The sequence below is a fragment of the Hyperolius riggenbachi genome, chromosome 4 (assembly GCF_040937935.1).
Source record: "Hyperolius riggenbachi isolate aHypRig1 chromosome 4, aHypRig1.pri, whole genome shotgun sequence".
NCBI lineage: Eukaryota > Metazoa > Chordata > Amphibia > Anura > Hyperoliidae > Hyperolius > Hyperolius riggenbachi.
In genome coordinates this window covers 95,512,326-95,531,214 of record NC_090649.1, presented here as the reverse complement: position 1 = coordinate 95,531,214, position 18,889 = coordinate 95,512,326, and the positions used below count along the sequence as shown (strand labels likewise).

At 42.9% G+C, this 18,889-nt stretch overlaps 1 protein-coding gene across 5 annotated transcripts in view; it reads right to left on the bottom strand.

The window, feature by feature from the left end:
• The window catches only part of KIDINS220 (kinase D interacting substrate 220), a 204,143-nt gene that overhangs the window by 45,101 nt on the left and 140,153 nt on the right, over nt 1-18,889 (bottom strand). For 4 of the 5 annotated variants that reach the window (XM_068280330.1, XM_068280331.1, XM_068280333.1 and 1 more), the window contains exons 23-25: nt 13,423-13,601; nt 11,101-11,324; nt 6,779-6,892 (exon numbers count right to left, since the gene is read on the bottom strand). In XM_068280330.1, coding sequence (XP_068136431.1) covers nt 6,779-6,892; nt 11,101-11,324; nt 13,423-13,601 — 517 coding nt within the window. The remainder of the gene's footprint in view (nt 1-6,778; nt 6,893-11,100; nt 11,325-13,422; nt 13,602-18,889) is intronic. The other variant, XM_068280334.1, reaches the window with a different exon arrangement.

Here is an 18,889-nt window from a genome sequence, read left to right as displayed (position 1 = left end):
CTTAGTCCAACATAGGAAAATATTGTTGCCGGATAAAATCGGGTACAGCATTAGCCCCTTTAGATCAAAGTGACTAAGTCAGACACTTTGATGACTGGTGGCCTCATCCACTGTTATTGCACCACATAATTTAGATATTACATGGGCACATTTGGGACTGACACTAGGTACACCGTTGTTGGATCTAGTCTGCATGGCGTCACCCAATGTGGCTCACCAACACTTTGATTCACTCCCGCACCATGCTGAATCTTGTAAATTACACTGGCGTGTGCAATGGGGTCAGAACTAGAGCGAATGAGCTGTGGTGGCCCCGGCTCTCCCCTAATGCTAGGTTGCCTCCTCGCTCAAGTGCAAGGTGGTAGAAACGCTCCAGACCCTGCTGCAGCACTTTCTGGATCACCCATATCCCCCTTGCATTCCGAAAAAAGTATGTGCTGAGGTGGCTTGTGGGTGATCCAGAAAATGGATTGGAAAGGATTAAAGGGAACCTAAACTGAGAAGGATATAGATTCTTCCTTTTAAAAGTAATACCAGTTGCCTGACTCTCCTGTTGATCCTGTGTTTCCAATACTTTCAGCCACAGCCCCTGAACAAGCATGCAGATCAGGTGCTCTGACTGACTAACTGGATTAGCTGCATGCTTGTTTCAGGTGTGTGATTCAGCCACTACTTCAGCCAAAGGGATCAGGACGGCCAAGCAACTGGTATTGATTAAAATGAAACATCCATATCCCCCTCAGTTTAGGTTCCCTTTTAAAGTTTAATTTACACAGCTCTTTCTCTTACCTGAAAAACCACCCCACCCTCACATCAGGTTATCTTCCACTACCCCACAGCTTGCCAGGTCAGTTGACCCCTAATGTGGCTGGATGGTGCAATGGTTAAGGGCTATGCCTCTGACACAGGAGACCTGGGTTCGAATCTCGGCTCTGCCTGTTCAGTAAGCCAGCAGCTATTCAGTAGGAGACCTTAGGCAAGTCTCCCTAACACTGCTACTGCCTATAGGGCGTGTCCTAGTGTCTGCAGCTCTGGCGCTTTGAGTCCGCCAGGAGAAAAGCGCGATATAAATGTTCTGTGTTTGTTTGTTTATGTCCAGGCAAACACTTTGGCCAGGATCATGCTGTCCCAGCTGCAACTATCCCACAGCCATCTAGTGGTGTCATCCACTGTAACCATGACACTCCCACCCACCTATCAATATTGAGGAGGAGGTCAACAGCTGTGATAGCCACACCTCCTATGTAAATTGGAAGGTATGAGTGCTGGCCCGCCTCCAGAAGCCAATAAAGACCCAGTACAGAAGTTAACACTGGAACTCCAGTGATCCACACGAGTATAGTGCTGGAGGAGCAGGGAAGTCATCTTTGATGTTAATTAGGGAATATGAAACAAAGGGAGCAGTAAAAAAAAAAAATTAAAAAATAAAATCTAGGCTTTAAAGCAACATGTTCTTAATACACACCGTCACCATCTGCATACTGAGGTAGCAGGCATGCGTACTTTTGCAGGTTTCCACTGCTATTACTTTCTCAAAAGGCGATTTCTGCTGCTTTTATCTACAGAGCTACAGATTTCTGCACAGTTCTTAAAAAGTGCAATCTAGACATCTGTGCATTCAGTCCACCGTCTTTAAAAAAATTCCATTCTGGGAAAAGTTGTACCTTTTTTGAGAAAGAAGTGCCCCTACGGGGTTCCCAACACTCCTCCACCAGCCACCTTTCAGAGACCCCCAAAAAACATCTGAAAGCTTGTTTTAGGTGTGTAACTGGGACTGCTAAAGCCAAAAGGGGCAACAAGACAGGCTGGTAAATCATTAAAGGTAAAGAAATAATTTTGACTGCCTCCATATTCCTCTCACTACAGGGTCAATTTAATGGTTAGAAGTTTGTCCAGTTGCTCACAACATTTCCCCATCAGAAGGGGGAGTCTGTTAGAAAAGAAACAGATTTGTAAACGGATACGGCTGATTAAAGTGAAACCGAAGTGAAAGGGATATGGAGGCTGCCCTATTTATTTCCTTTTAAGCAATACCAGTTGTCTGGCTGTCCTCCTTATCCTGTGTCTCTTATACTTTTAGTCATAGGCCCTGAACAAGCATGCAGCAAATCGGGTACTCTGACTGGTTTTACTGGATTAACCATATGTTTGTTCCAGGGTTTTGAATCGGGCACTGCTTACGGCTGAAGATCAACAAGGCTGCCAAGAAACTGGCATTGTTTACAATTAAATAAATATGGAAGCTTCCAGATCGCTCTCACGACCCTAACTGAACGGGGGGGGGGGGGGGGGGGTAAAGAGCTTCACTTACCTAAGGCTATAACCAGCCCCCTGCAGCAGTCTTGTGCCCTCGGAGCCGCTCTGGAATCCTCCGGTCCCCCGCTGTCACTTAGTTTCGTTTTTGACGACTCACCAGTCGGCCGGCCGCCATGCTTATTATTGGACGCATTCCCTACTGCAATCAGCGCTGTTGCGGACCGCAACGCGTACAAAAATACGCCCGCATATCTACGCGTGCGGAATGCGTCCGCAACAGCGCTAATTGTAGTAGGGAATGCGTCCAATAATACGCATGGCGGCCGGCCGACTGGTGAGTTGTCAAAAGCGAAACTAAGTGACAGCAGGGGACCGGAGGATTCCAGAGCGGCTCTGAGGGCACAAGACTGCTGCAGGGGGCTGGTAATAGCCTTAGGTAAGTGAAACTCTTTACCCCCCCCCCCCCCCCCCTGTTCAGTTAAGGTTCCCTTTAAAGAACCTCTGAGAAGCCGCATCTTATCTAGCAAGGAGCTCTGGTCCCACTCATCCCTGTATTCCACAAACTACTGAATAAAGGGTGGTTGATGACATGCAAATAATTACAAGCTGATGCAGGATTATGCAAAGTGTTTATGCAAATGTATGCAGATTGAAAATGGACCAATCTAATCCAATCAATTGGTTTCAAGCAGCATAAATATGCATTGGAAAAATTGCAGAATTCTGCAACGCAGAATTATTTGCCTCTCATTGACTAACCTGAGTTGCCAGTAACAAGCCTGACACGAGTTTGTGGACAGCAGAAGGAGGCATCAGAGAAGTGCCTCTGTTCCGTGTAATACGTCAGACTGTAGGGCTCACAGAGCACACGGGAAATGAATTAAGAGGATATGAAAGAAAATTTAGAGAACTTTTTGGCACCTGTGCTTAGGCAGCAGTGTGATTTCACAAACACTGCAAACCCTGACAAAGTCACAGATCTTGTTTTACATCTCGCCTGAGCTTAGAAGCATTAACAGCTGTTGGCACTGACACGTCTCGGATAATTCTGTGACTGCTTGATCTGCTTCTCCATCCTAGAGCATTAATTGTCTGTTCTAAGCTCAGCCAGGAGACTATGCAGCATAAAGCAGGGCAAGACCTTGTGTGCAAGATGACAGAGGATGCAAAGGTTTTGCTGAACTGGACATAAAGGTAAAAGGCAGACAGCCGAAATGACCTATTATAAAAGCTGTGCACCATGTCAGTACAATGATCATCCCTGAACGAGATAACTCAGACAAGGCCAGGAAAAGGTTAAAGATGAACACCTTTAACCTTTTTCCTGTCTTGCCTGAGTTATCTTCTTTAACTCAGGGCAATTTAGCCTCAGCCAACACAGTGGCACAAGGAGCGCTTCGATATTTACCTATTCTGGCCACTAAATCATGTCTCTTCTTCCACCATGGAATGGCGCTGTATGCGGACATCCTCCATCAGGTCCCAAAGCAGGATGTCTGCATACAGCGCCACTCTGTGGTGGAAGAAGAGACCCGATACAGCGTCCAGTGTAGGTAAATATGAAAGCACTCACTGTGTTTACTCTGCATATAGGGGCTGGCAGGCTTAGGGCTGGTTCACACGTGCTCCTGCCGAGCTTTCTCTCAGCGCCACGTTCAAACGCCAGCGTTTAGATGCTAGCTTTTGGGAAGTCTTCAAGGCTAGCAGTTCGGGTCTCTGCACTTGTTTCCTGGCGTTTACCGCCTCTGAAAGCAAGATGGTTAAGGGACTGAAGGCAAAAAGTAATGGCAAACGGGTCATACTTGAAATGGTACACTGTTAGCACTGGGGTACCGCAGGGGTCAGTACTTGGTCCAATCTTCTTAAATCTGTTTATTAATGGAAACAGAGCAATGTTGCCATCTTTGCAGATGATGCAAGAGGAGAATTCTAAACACTAAGCAGGATTACATTACACAACAGCATGGCTGTATGGCAGACAGATGCCAGATTAATTTTAATGTAGATACATTTAAGTCATGCACCATGGATGTGCCAAGAGGAAGAGCAACATATAAGATAAATGGCTTACACCTGGAAACATCAGACTTGGAGAAGGACCAGGAAATACTGGTTGATAGATCAAAAAAAAAAAAAAAAATTTGGCCGGTTTTCAAAATGTATTCAATGCCAAGCAGCAGCAGCTAAAGCAAATAAAACTCTGGGATGCATGTAACGTAAAATAAAATCACTAGGGACTGAACGGGGCGAGAAGTGGGCGCCGTGCTGCAAAGTTTGCAAATAGAATGATAAAAAGCAGTCAGACAAGAGCAGTCAACAATCCGACATGTCTGATCGATGAAGGGGAAAAACACCGATATTGGGGGACACATGTACACACGCTAGATTTTCACAAATTATTGTGGGTAATAAAAATTGAATGTGTGTTTATAAACCTTATAGGAGTGGTCAACAAGGTGTAAATCATTCTAAGTTGAATTATGCACAAGAAAAAAAACAAATTTCTTCCAAGTGCCCAGGAGCACTCACAGTGGCTTTAGTGCAGGAAAGTGTGCCTAGGTCCTCACCTCAGTACCAAGGGGTCACAACATAGAATCTCGCCAAAGGACCGGCACCACTCGATGTATTTAGAAGCTCTTTATAAATTTATTGGCATCAATATGATAGCAACGACAGACGCTGTTTCGGCCCCCATGGGCCTTTATCAAGTTGCACAGGATCATCAAATGACAATATTAAAACTGCACATATATATAGTCAAACACAATTACCCATGATTCCTCCATCAGCCAATCACCAACACCCTAGGGCAGAGGACCTGATGGAAGACTCATGCCAAAAATACACCACCAATAAAAACACAATGTTCAAATTTGAATCTCACCACTCAGAGATCAAGAGGAGTTCCCACAATAACGTGTAACTGCTGCAGCAGTCCCTGATAGGCAAAATGGTGTCATGATCACATGACAAATCACATGTCTTGTCAGCTGACCAGTTTTTTTTGTGTGCTGGTCAGCTGACAAGACATGTGATTTGTCATGTGATCATGACACCATTTTGCCTATCAGGGACTGCTGCAGCAGTTACATGTTATTGTGGAAACTCCTCTTGATCTCTGAGTGGTGAGATTCAAATTTGAACATTGTGTTTTTATTGGTGGTGTATTTTTGGCATGAGTCTTCCATCAGGTCCTCTGCCCTAGGGTGTTGGTGATTGGCTGATGGAGGAATCATGGGTAATTGTGTTTGACTATATATATGTGCAGTTTTGATATTGTCATTTGATGATCCTGTGCAACTTGATAAAGGCCCATGGGGGCCGAAACAGCATCTGTCGTTGCTATCATATTGATGCCAATAAATTTATAAAGAGCTTCTAAATACATCGAGTGGTGCCGGTCCTTTGGCGAGATTCAAGAAAAAACCCAAAACATAATTCTGCATTAATCCGGAATTATCTGCATCTCAGTGACCAATGCTAATAGCTTAAAGGGAACCTGAAGTATGAAGTTTATGGGGGCTGCCATATTGAATTTCTTTTAAACAATACCTGTATCCTGGCGTCCTGCGGATCATTATGGCTTCTGTAGTGTCTGAATCACACACAAACAAGCAGCTAATCTTGTCAGATTTTGTCAGGAACATCTGATCTGCATGCTTGTTCAGGGTCTATGGCTATGAGAATTAGAGGCAGAGAATAGGTTTAAAATGAAATTTATGTGGCAGCCTCCAGATCGCTCTCGCTTCAGGTTCCCTTCAACAGGTAAAACATACTGTGGTAAGCACATCTGTTACTTCTATATACAGATAGTGTGACTTTTTTTTTTTTGAAGTATGCCTTGAATATCGATATGCTATAGCCACAAATTTTGCAAGTAGAGGATGCTTCAAATCTGTACACACGCATGACGCCCAGCAGGGATCAGTAGTCGATTCCTCGGGCGACACTATAGAACCGACACTGTACAGGCAAGTCGCTAGCTTACAGAATACAAATAATTTACTTTAGGAGAGTTTGAAGGGTCATTACTTATTTTTCAGCAAGGAAAAGTGTGGATTCCAAACTGCAACTCTGACAGTCTGAAGCAATCAAAGCTATAAAACTGAAAATAGAAACATGCAACTCTTTTTCTAGGCTACTACAGTTCTATTGATCATCCCTACTATACATACAATTCATTATCCCATAAGTTTATTTTCATTTCAAACTCCCTTTAAGTAGTCATTTGTTAATGGTTCTGAATGGCTACTGTGTGCAATTTATATATGTACATTAATCACAAATAGAATATATACATATTAAACATGTTAACAATAATTCAGCGAACTGATCAATAAATTATTAGCATGAATTAGCCATCTATAGCAGCCATCAGCACAAAGCAAGAGATAGGTGAGAAGAGTTAGCAAGAGCCCATTATATATCCCACAGTCACAGCAGTCTACAAGGAAGGAACAGAGCCCTCCAGGTTTCTGATTGGTTAGTATCATGTGACCCTCCTTGGGTTCTCAATACTTACTAGGCCATTGGTCTGCTCTCTGGATAGACTGTGTTTTACAGGCGGACGTGACATGGGATGTTGGGGTGGGCCAAAGTAAAACCTTGGCAGGTAAGCATGAGGTGCAAAGAATGGCTATGGAAAAAGAAAAACAAATCATGCAAGGATAAAAAAAATAAAAAATAATGCAAACTTAAAACATGGAATTAAAGAAAAAGTGATAAAACTGAAATTTAACGTGTAGAACGAGGGAGAAAAAAAACCTAAATGCTTTCCTGAGGCTTCTCCTGTAAGCGGATCTCCTGCTGCCCATTGCTGTGTGTGAGAGATACTCACACATCGGTAATCTGTACATCTGGTCTGATCACAGTCCCATAGTGTTAATAGGACTGTTTTTTGCTTTGTGAGTAGAGATGACCAATGAAGTACCAATATATCGGAGTTGATGCAAGTCTAAGCAGGTTAGTACTGAATCAGACAAATGCAGTAGCGGATGACAATTTCAAGCAGCATAAAATCAACATAATATTTGCATCAGTTCAACATTATAGGCATTTCATTGACCCTCTATTTGTGGTCTATGATAGACTTGATGTGCTGTGATGTTCGAATCCTGGCTGGGGACAGTATTCAGTAAGGATCAGAGTGGTTGTCATTGTACCAGGGATCAGAAATATTATCGGAGTGTACACAAAGCTGTTATTAGGGCAGTTCTACAGAGCAGACAGCCAAAGCGCTCTCAGATCACTTTAAAGCAGAAAGTCATTGCCATTCAAGTGAGTCAAGTACCTGCATTACTGAGGAGTACCTGCATTACTGAGTACCATCTGCATTACTGAGGAGTACCTGCATTACTGAGGACCACCTGCATTACTGAGGACCACCTGCATTACTGAGGAGTGGGCATCCTGGACATGATTAATGTATTTGCAAGTTTGTGAATCATCAAAAAGCAAAACTAAAAATCCTCAGAGTGCAGAAGCATCCCCACCTCCCACATTCAACCCTTTTCTCCAGGATCAAATAATAGGATAAAATACACGTGACCTGTGGTGACAACATTAGTTTAAAACTGGAACCGAAAAACCATTTGTATCTTATTTTAGGAGGAAATTAGCAATCTTTGCAGATCAGTATCTTACATTGCTAGGATTCATGGCAAGCATTACTTCAGTGTATGCACAGCTACTCCACAGCAATCCTAGACACCGTCAGACTGGGAGGGTGCAAGCTACTCTCAGTCAGTCTGCACAGCTGTGGTAAACGAGCAACAATTGTTCCTACTCTATGTAGCCAATTAAATGAAGAGGAAAAAACGGTTTTCTCTCATACAAACTACTGCATACAGAGTACAAAGGCATGAGAAAGATGAGCAACGTGTGCCCATTTCTAGAGACAGATAGCTAGCTGCAAATGGATATGGAAAAGTACTGCAATTTTAAATAACATTACATTGCAGTAAACTGTGCAGCACCAATACATTTAGGTCAACTTTTTACTGAAAATGTAATTTCACTTTAAATTAATTAAAGAGAACCTGAGATGGTGCCTTAAAGAGACTCTGTAGGCGCACTATCAGCTCTTCATTCGGGGTTAGCGCGCCTGCGCAGGATCACGGAAGGTAAAGATTTACATTGCCGCACTTCGGGGGATGGATTGCCGGCCACCGGAGGATGAAGGAAGCCTTGTTATGATCCAGAGGCTTCCCCCTTCCGAGGTAAGTATCCCCCAGCGAGATGTTTTAACATTAAAGATCCTCTTTAAAAAGAAAATATACATACCTGGGGCTTCCTCCAGCCCCTTCCGGCCTGATCGCTCCCTTGTCGTCCTCCGCCTCTTTAATCTTCAGCGATTGGCATGGGAAAGTCCTCCAGCCCAAGGCCAACACAGCCAGACTGCGCCGACTGGACGACTTACCGCGGCGAGTTGCTGAAGTACAAGAAGGCAGGGGAGGAGGATAAGGGAGCGATCAGGCTAGAGGAAGCCCCAGGTACATATATTTTCTTTTTAAGGCCCCATCACAGGTACACTTAAGTGTGGAAAAGCGCCATAAGCGTAATGTGTGAAAGTGCAAGTGCTTCAGGCCTGGTGCAGTCATGTGCCTTATTACTTAGCCACACCCCTTGCACTAATTAGGGTAACGTCTGACATTGGGAGATTTACCACAGACTCAAAATGAAAGGGGAAAGTTTAGGAACTGTTAATCCTGCAGAGAGAACAGTTCATATATGGCCAGGCTCAGCTTAGGAGATGGATGTAGAAGGAAAATGAGGAGGCAACATCATTCACAGTAACAAGGACAGGATAGTGCAAACGTGAGAGCCCCTTACATACAATCAACACAAAGGGAAAATCACACAAGATAATGTTTTCAATGTGACCTTATTTGACGGACACATGGAGAGAAGGCTGGGAAATACCTAAACCAGGGATATCCATCATCCAGCAGAAGAAGGAGGAACAAACAGTGACAAATACCTGAAACAACACTATTAACCATGTCCAGCATAGAATGAAGCTGTAATATGAATAATCTATAAAAGGGAAGCACAGACATTCCCCACAGCAATCAGATACAATCACAGCAATGCTGAATATATTATCCTATGGGGAAAGCCAAGAACAGGATGGGAACAAAGTTCGGCTAAGTTTCCCTGCACGGGAGTTCCTACGCGGAATTACAGCCCATTGAAATGAAGAGGTTGCTTCTGAATTTGCATGCAGGGAAAGGATCGGTGCACCTGCAGCATTTTTTAGGATTCCGAATCCCCATAGCCATGCACTGGCACGGCTATTTGATGCATATGCGGCTTTGCAGCTCCCTGGTGGAAACAGTCGTCATTAAACAATTTATTGCTGTGCATTACAACAGAGTTCCCCCACCCTGTCCTCAAGGGCCACCAATAGTGCGCATTTTGCAGAACTCAGCAGAACTGATGATCGGCCTCTGTAGACTTCCAGAAAACTTGTCCTGCTGGTAGCGCTTGAGGGCAGGGTTGGGAAACAATGCAATACAGGACCTAAAGTGGAATTCCAGGTAAAAAAGTGTGAATTTCCTACAGGGAAGGTGTGTGTTTTACCAGCCATGGGGGTCCCTTGATAATTTTGTTGGAGGGTTTCAGTGCTGCACTCCACTGACAATGTTTCCATCAGAAGACACAGGTGTGCTCTTCTGGATGGGAAGGCAGTGAGCTTGAGTTCCTTTACTGCTTACAGTAGCAGTAGGGTATTGTACCGTGCTAACCATCAGTAAAAGCAAGAAGTTTTAAATCACGATGATACCATTTATTGGCTAACTAGAAAGAAGAAGAATAAGCAAGCTTTTGGCCTTACAGCCTTCCTCGGGCTTACATCCTGTACAGGAAGCCCGAAGAAGGCTGTAAGGCCGAAAGCTTGCTTATTCTTATTCTTTTTAGTTAGCCAATAAATGGTATCATCCTGATTTAAAACTTCTTGCTTTTACTGCTTACAGTGATTTACATTAAAAGCTCTCGAGGTGCAAATAAAATGGCATGGAGGAAAGCACACCAGTGTCCAGGGACATCCTAACCACTCCAAAACCTCCCTGAAGCTCTGTGCTCTCATCCGAGAGGCATAACTCAAAAAGGTGTAGGGATGGGAGGCAAAGGGCCAGTGAAAGGAGGGGGGCATTCCTGAGGGAGTGCCCCTCCTGCAAGGGACACCCCTTACTCCTCGAGATCAAGTTGTATGTCCGTAATTACAGGGAGTGACAGCGTGGCATGCGGAGGAGGGGGGGGGGCAGAGGGCACCGCATAGGCCACACAGAGGCATGTCATGGGCCAGGGCAAATACCTCTGTGTCCCATCTGCCTTCCCTGTGCCATCTCGGGTATACTTTAAAACAACTTATAAGAACTTTACATTTCTTATAAGTTGTTTTACAGATAACTTGAGAAAGAGTAGGTGAAAAGGTACTGTCAAAAATTACTTTGAGTATTTTCTTGTTTGCTGGTAGTTTAAAGGGCATTTCATTGACAAGCTGAAAATATCAACATGGAAATATACAAGGAAAACATGTTAGTTGCATATGTTTCTATGGATTACAATGCAGTGTTCCTACAGAGCTAGAAGCCGACTGGAGAAAGAGTGAGTTGAAATGATCATGACTGCTACTTTGGAATTCTAATTTCCAATTTCAGTTTTCTTTTATTACAAGTAGCAGGCGGGGGTGAAAGCTCTAACATTAGAATTAGCTTTCTGTCTGGAAGACCACAAGCCTGTAAGCTCATTTATGCTCAAGCGTGCATTACTTGGATGATGTGTGCTGCCATTTCCATATATTTCAGATAGCATAGAGTGCAGTGGAGGCCTTGCCCGACTTACCCTGTTATAGAAAGGATGTTGCGGGCCGGTCATACCGCTGTAGTAGCTGCTGGGAGGCTGTGGCGACACAACACCAGCAGGGAAGGGTCCATTGAAGGAGGATGAGGAGCAGACAGAGGAGGGTTGGCTGAATACCGATGTTGCCCTGGGTGGGGCATCCTGCAAGGGTAATGTGGGATATGGGAAGCCTCCAATGTTCATCTGTTCCCTGGCTGCCCGCACATCTGAAACACACACAGCATGCACCAAATTACACTACAATTCTGGGATATGCTAAAGAAAAGTACTTACATATCAGTTATTGCACTCATTGTTTACTACTGGCTTTGATAAATTGCAGAATACAGTGTTTTGACTCATTCTCGTTCCGTCTTTTTCACTTGAGCAATGTTTACCTCCCATTCATTAGCCTATAACTTTATCACTACTTATCACAATGAACTCTGATCTATATCTTGTTTTTTCCGCCACCAATTAGGCTTTCTTTGGGGGGTACATTTTGCTAAGAGCCACTTTACTGTAAATGCATTTTAACAGGAAGAATAAGAAAAAAACGGAAAAAATTCATTATTTCTCAGTTTTCAGCCATTATAGTTTTAAAATAATACATGCCTCCATAATTAAAACTCACGTATTGTATTTGCCTATCTGTCCCGGTTATTACACCGTTAAAATTATGTCCCTATCACAATGTATGACGACAATATTTTATTTGGAAATAAAGGTGCATTTTTTCCGTTTTGCATCTATCACTATTTACAAGTTTAAAATAAAATAAAAAAATATAGAAATATTTCATCTTTACATAGATATTTAAAAAGTTTAGACCCTTAGGTAAATATTTACGTTTTTCTTTTATTGTAATGTTTTTTTTTTATATTAAACATTTTATTTGGGTAGTTTTGGGAGGGTGGGATGTAAACAATAGGTTTATAATGTAAATATGTGTTGATTTTTATTTTTTTTTACTTTTAGTTGTAGTATTACTTTTTGGCCACAAGATGGCCAAACAAATGAGTTTGTTTACATGACGTCACTCTAAGCGTAACATACGCTTAGAGAGATGCATGGGGGACGCTACAGCCAGAAAAAGCGAAGCTTCCGAGAAGCTGTCGCTTTTTCAGCGGGGGAGAGGAATCAGTGATCGGGCACCATAGCCCGATTCACTGATTACCTGGCTAACGAACCGCAGGCCGGGAGCGTGCGTGCACGCGCGATCGGCCGCGGGAGCGCGCATGGTTCCTGGATGTAGTTTCCACGTCCAGGAACTAAAATAGGTTAAGCTCTATTATGAAACAAATTTAAAATAACATTTAGAATTTGATGTACATCAGTGTTACCAACTGACAGCGTTTTGCAGCTGGCACACCTTCCCCCCAGCCCCATCCCCCCCCCCCCCCCCAAAAAAAAAACCCCTCCTTTTTGGTCAGGTTATCAGTGCACTTCAAAGTGTACCTGAACCCCAGATTCTCATATATAAAATTCTAAAACCAGAGAGCTGGGCCTCTTGCAGACGGACAGCTGAACTGGAAGCTTGTTGTGTAGTTTAGCTTCCTGTCTGCCGCCCACGAGCACCATCCAGGTGCAGCCACATGGCAGCGGTTGTAACACCTAGCGTGAAAGCGCTTGACACACAGGGGCGTCACCTGACAGAACTGTTCAGGAAATGCTGTTGAAAACAAAGAAAACCCTGGGAATCCCCCATGATGAGATGGACTGGCCCAAAACCTGTTGGTTCTGTCAGATTTTAACTGCCTACTTTTTTCGCGATAGTGGTCCTTTAAGGACAAGCTTAAGTGAAATGGGCAACACAATTACATAACTGTAAAGGCAAGGGGGTAAATAACTCACCTGTCTAATGGGAAAGTAACATTATTCTTAAACAATCCACGCACAAGAATTACAAAATCTTTGTTTTTTTAACTGTGTATTTGATATAAATTTGATCTACAGTGCACGCTCTATATATCATTTCTTTAGATCTTGCATGGTCAGGAGTCTGTTTTGTCAAAAATAAATCAGGTGCCTTTTTCATTGTACTGGTTTTTTACGCCTGGATTTAAATGGCCCTGTGCTGTAACTCCCCAATATGATGTAAAGGATTTAATACCATGTTGACAAATACATTATGGTCACCTACTCAGCAACAGGTATTAGGCGTCTAATCCAGAGGATAATAGTGGATCACAGAAGATTACTCAGGTCAGAGGTCATGGGTCATGTGCTTTCTAATTAAACGCAATAGGGCTTAATGTACAAATTCAGACAGCATTCAAATCCCGCAGTGTTATGTAAGCTAAATTTGATTATTCCTCCACTTACCTGCAATGATCTCGCGGAGTTTGGGATCCAAATTTACTGTACAGGGCAAGAAGGTCTTGACATCTCGAGACACAAGAACTGGGGTCCTGGATGAGAGGAACACTTCAAAGCTTCTAATGTCACCATCTATTTCCAGAAGTGGCTCCACATCTTTTGTGGTTGGGATATTTTTGGAAATTCTAAAGAACAAAAAAAAATGAAATTTTAATCTGATGAATCCCAGTATGGGAATAAGCATCTAAAAAAACCAAGATTTAATTCTGCATAAATGCCAAAGCAGTAGGGAACATTCCCATTCAGTAGCTTTTAAAAGTATCCCAATGGTTGCTGCTGAACTAGAAAATAAAACGTTACAGCTACGGTATCGGACCTTCATGGCTAGCAGAACTAGTGTGAGACACCATAAACTTTTTCCCTGGAGCCATAAGTATAGGTAGATGGGACAATGCAAAATCTTCAACATTGCACAGAAATGTATATGCCGTTACCTTGATGAAAATAAACCTGAAATTACCCCGAGAATATAAATATCTACAAAAACCATTTTAAATGGGACTTTCCAATCCCAGTCCTCAAAGGCCGTAGTCCTCACACGTTTGGCACAGCTCACTTTTATAGATGGGACTGAATTAGGAAAAGTGTGGTTTCATCAAGTGGAATACATTCCTCCATTTCTCTGTCCATGCTAAACACTGGCATAGATATGGCCTTTGAGGACTGGAGTTGGACATCTTTGTCCTAGAGTGACCCTCCGAGGCTCACATCCTTTCACCTCAGCTATTCCCAGCTCCGGAGACCAAGAGAGACTTCAAGAAATTGACCACCCATCTTGATAATGTTTGTGACGTAACACAGGTGCCCCAGGAGAATAGAGACAGGGAAGAGCGCCCAACAGTGGAGAGAAGACATGAGAGGAGGCGTGCCAGTGGACAGGTGATTGTAAGCGTCACTGCGTACACCAAGTGGAATCAAACGCCACAAGCAACACTTTCCCTATCTGCCGCCAGTCAAGCAAAGTCTTCCATCCTACGTGATCAACTGAATCGATCGATTCCGATCAAAAATAGATTGATCAGGAATCATTTGCCGCATGGATTTCTACCAATTTTGATCACTGATAAACGAACACTAATAAATTCCCGATCTGTGAAACGTCAGGTTTTCTGTAGTTTGGAAGTGCAATTACAGACAAAATCACTGGAAGACACAATTTTGCATCAATAACTCATGATATACAGGTTCATAACTACCTAAAACAAGGTGCTTAACGTGACTAATACTCAGGAAACAAAAATAAAAAGAGAAATAATTCAAATAATGAGATTTAAAAAATATTTAGTAGTTTAGTGGCTGAAAGGGGTTTTTGCATATCTAGGGCCTGAGCCCACTAACACAGTTGTGTCCGCTTTTCAGCACCACATCAATGTTACAGAGGCTGAAAAGCGGACACAACTGCGCACAACTGCGTTAGTGGGCTCGGGCCCTTACAAATAAAGTAGAATATCTCTAACTCAAACAAAGGAAAAATCTCCATGCAGATCATATTGAAACATATTGTGGAAACAGCTGCACATGAGTGAAATGGGAAAAAAAAAAAAGGATGGAAGTGATCATGCCCAAAAATTGCAACATCAAAGCATAAAAATCAGCAACAGTAGGAATGAAAAATGAAAGAATACTCCATGAGTTTACGAGCAATAAGCTGTAATGTTTATGGCTCAACCAGTAAATTCAGCTTTAACTACCAAGCAATAACATATCTACCAAAGGGAGCAAAATATACTGCTGTAAAAATGTGCCTAGCAAGCAGTCCACTTGTGCTGATTCTAGCCAATTCCCATTGTCGTAGCGCTGGGGTCACTTCATCTAGTTGAGGAAAAAAGCACTCCATTAAGAAAAGAAACTTTAATGGCGTACTTAAAGATGAAATTGCCAAGTTACAGTACAGTGTAATGGATAAGCAATGTACAGAACGCTCAACTCTAAGTTTGTGAACCCTGGGAAAGTTTCAGAATTTTGGTATGATTGGTCTCTGAAATGTTATTTATCTTTAAAGAGAACATGAGGCGGTTCCATGGGGGGCAGATGTGACACAGAGGCATGTTCTCTGCCTCATGTCATCCCTGTGTCCCCCACACCGCAGTGCTATAGCCCCCCGAGATTAGCGACAATATTTGTTGCTATCTCGGAGGTAAGCATAGGTGAGAGGGATTCCCGGTTCACAACACCCGCCAGTAGCTTTCCTGCAGGGTTTCCAGAGCTGCCATTGGGCAGTTCTCTCTCCTTGGCCGCGCCCCCTGCCACTCACCTACCTCCCTACACACTAGATGAGACACACACAGTCTCTCCTTGCATCGTTGTGACTCAGAGGTCATGAAAGTGGACCAGTGTGGCCCACAGGAGTGGCGGTTTTTGGCGGCTAACTGATCCGCTCAGCCCCCTGGATCAGGTAGCCTACTTTTTTTTATTTTACGATCTCACCTCGGCTCACTTTAAAATACAACAGGGGTAAGAGGCGCCCAGAGATGGATAAAACAGGCAATGCGTTTCATGGGTCTGAGCACACTTCCTCAGGCCAATTACAGTGCCAAGGGGTTAACAAGCCACAGTAGATAGAGGCGCTCGTTGCTTTTGGCTTGTTAAACCTTCGGCACTGTAACTGGAATGAGGAAGTGGGCTCAGACCCACGAAACGCGTCACTTGTGCTAATAGATTTTCTTTGTCTTATGAGACTGTCGTTTTTGAGGTAAACCACCTCCCCCTATTTATGTGTGTTTAACTCAGTTTTACTTATCGCTGGGCGCCTCGTGCCCCTGTTGTGCATATATATATCCCCACCTCCCTGGTTGGAGGGGTACATTTGGCCTCACTTGGCGTTTACCATTGTGAAGGCCCCTGTCTTTTTACCAAGACAGCAACTGCATCCAGTCCAGGTTGGACACCCAGAGTGGAGTCGGTCATACATCGCCACCTGCTTCCTTTCTGAATAATGGAAATTGCCTCTCTGTCCTGCTGATTCTCTGCATCTAATACTTTTAGCCATAGACCCTGAACATGTATGCAGATCAGGTGTTTCTAACTACAGTCTGACTGAATTAGCTGCCGGCTTGTTTCAGACACTACTACAGCCAAACAGATCAACAGGACGGTTGGGTAACTGGTATTGTTTAAAAAAAAAAAAAAGAAAAAAGATAAGAAATATGGCAGTCACCATGTGCTTCTCACTTCAGCTGTACTTTGAAGCCTTGTGCACATGAACAAATATCTACAACTGTTCATCATATGGTCCACTGGAAGTAACTGATTGCAAGCGAGTTCTGCTTAGCAATCAGAAGAACAACTGGAAATGAAATACGAACTTGTTTTAGTTATGGTTAAAGTACACCGAAAATGAGAGGAATATGGAGGCTGCCATATTAAAGTTCCTTTTAAACAATACTAGTTACCTGGCAGCCCTGATTACCTATTTGGCAGCGGTAGTGTCTGAATAAAACCAGAAACAAGCATGCAGCTAAGCTTGTCAGATCTGACAATAATGTCAGGAACACCTGATGTGCTGTATACTTGTTCAGGGTCAATGGCTAAAAATATTAGAGGCAGAGGGTCAGCAGTATTGCCAGGCAACTAGTATTGTTTAAAAGGAAATAAATAGGTCAGCCTCCATATACCTCCTGCTTCAGTTGTCCTTTAAGCAGCTGGACAAGACGATACATGTCAAGCAGTTGTGCACATTATACCCTGTGGAAAGTCAAGCAATTAAAGTGGACCCAAATTAAAAATACAAGATTTCAGAAATAAAATCTATTTTCTAAATTATAATAATAAATAGCAGCCTTTTTTCAGCTGCATGATGACAAATATATAATATTTTACATTTATTGGCGGAATGCCTCCCTTCCTTTCAAATTGCTGGGACAAAATCCGGCAAACTGGTGGAGTAGATGGCGTCCAGCAATGGAGGAATTGCTAATGGCTGCCCCCAGTGTAATCCTAGTTATGAAAAGAGAAGGGTAAAAAGCATGCACTGAAATGCTCTTAGGCTTGAAGGAGTTTTTATTTATCTTTGTATGTGTCAGAGTGGTGCAACTAAATATTTTTTATTAAAAAAAATGTTTGGTTTGGTCCGCTTTAATTTCTATACTGTGACCAAAGCGGGACACCTGAAAGAACATGCTAGGAACAAAGGTTTGGATATGTATGTATGTTAATTTGGTCCGTCTGACACAGGAGACCAGGATTTGAATCTTCCTATTCCTGCTGGCCGCCTGTAAGGCGTAAGTATCTTTCAGCGATTTTTCCAGGGTAATTGTACTTCCAAACTACAGCCAGCACCTATTCAGTGAGGTGACATTCAGTGAGGCAAGACTCCCTAATACTGCTACTGCCTGTAGAGCAGGCCCTAGTGGATGCAGCTCTGGCGCTTTGAGTCCTCCAGGAGAAAAGCGCAATATAAAAGGTTTTGTGTCATGTCTTATGTCGATTGAGAGAAATCCATACCAGTTACAAATATCTGCAAATTTCCACCCCGTGACACTGTCCAATGCGGTGGTGAGCACACGTAACAGATGTGAGCCCAATGACGCACAGCGGATATGAACCTCATGACACCCGAACGCAAAGAGCTTGGTAAAGAGTGTAATCACAGACAATGAAGAGTGACCTACACATCTCCTGCCATAACACTGGTTCTTAACAGTATCATGGGTTTTTATATTACCGTAACTAAAAAATATTTGAGCTGAATGCAGTGGATTGGAGGAAAGTCTCACATTATGTGACTTCAGCAAAACACACACAAAACATTGTCAGAAGATAAGATGTGAAATGCTGGAAAAATCCCCAACTGACAAGTCACATGAAGTGTATTAGCTTTCCACTAATTCCAGTTCTGCTAAAACCTGTGAGTACAAAGCTTGTATTATGCTCACAGTACAACCATTGTTTACGAGGGGAAACTAAACAGATTGGAAGAGGTCACGAACGTCTAAACAGTCCACAGACATCCAGTATCATACAGGAGGAAGATATGTACTTAATGTCCTCACAGGCTGCATAGCTCTAGGAGCATTTTCTGTTGCGAGCATATGACAACAACAGGGCGCTTTTTTCCTTTGTAATCCAAGTCAAGGCGAAGAAGCCAAATGTCAAGTCTTGAAGCCTGAACTGTGGGCGGCGGGCCAAACGCTCATACACATAGCTTCATACCCCCATGTAATAAACATTGGAAGTCTCTTAGGAAGGACCTTGTAAAGGAGAATCCACATTAAAGAATGTCATCAGCCAAGTTATAACAATTCTTGCCATTTTTAAAAGCTGAATGATAAGAAATAACTTTAAATGGTCACTTAAAGGACCATTATCGCGAAAATCGTAAAAAAAAGTCAAATACCTGTAAACGCGTACAAATAAGAATGATGTTTCTTCCAGAGTAAAATTAGCCATAAATTACTTTTCTCCTATGCTGCTG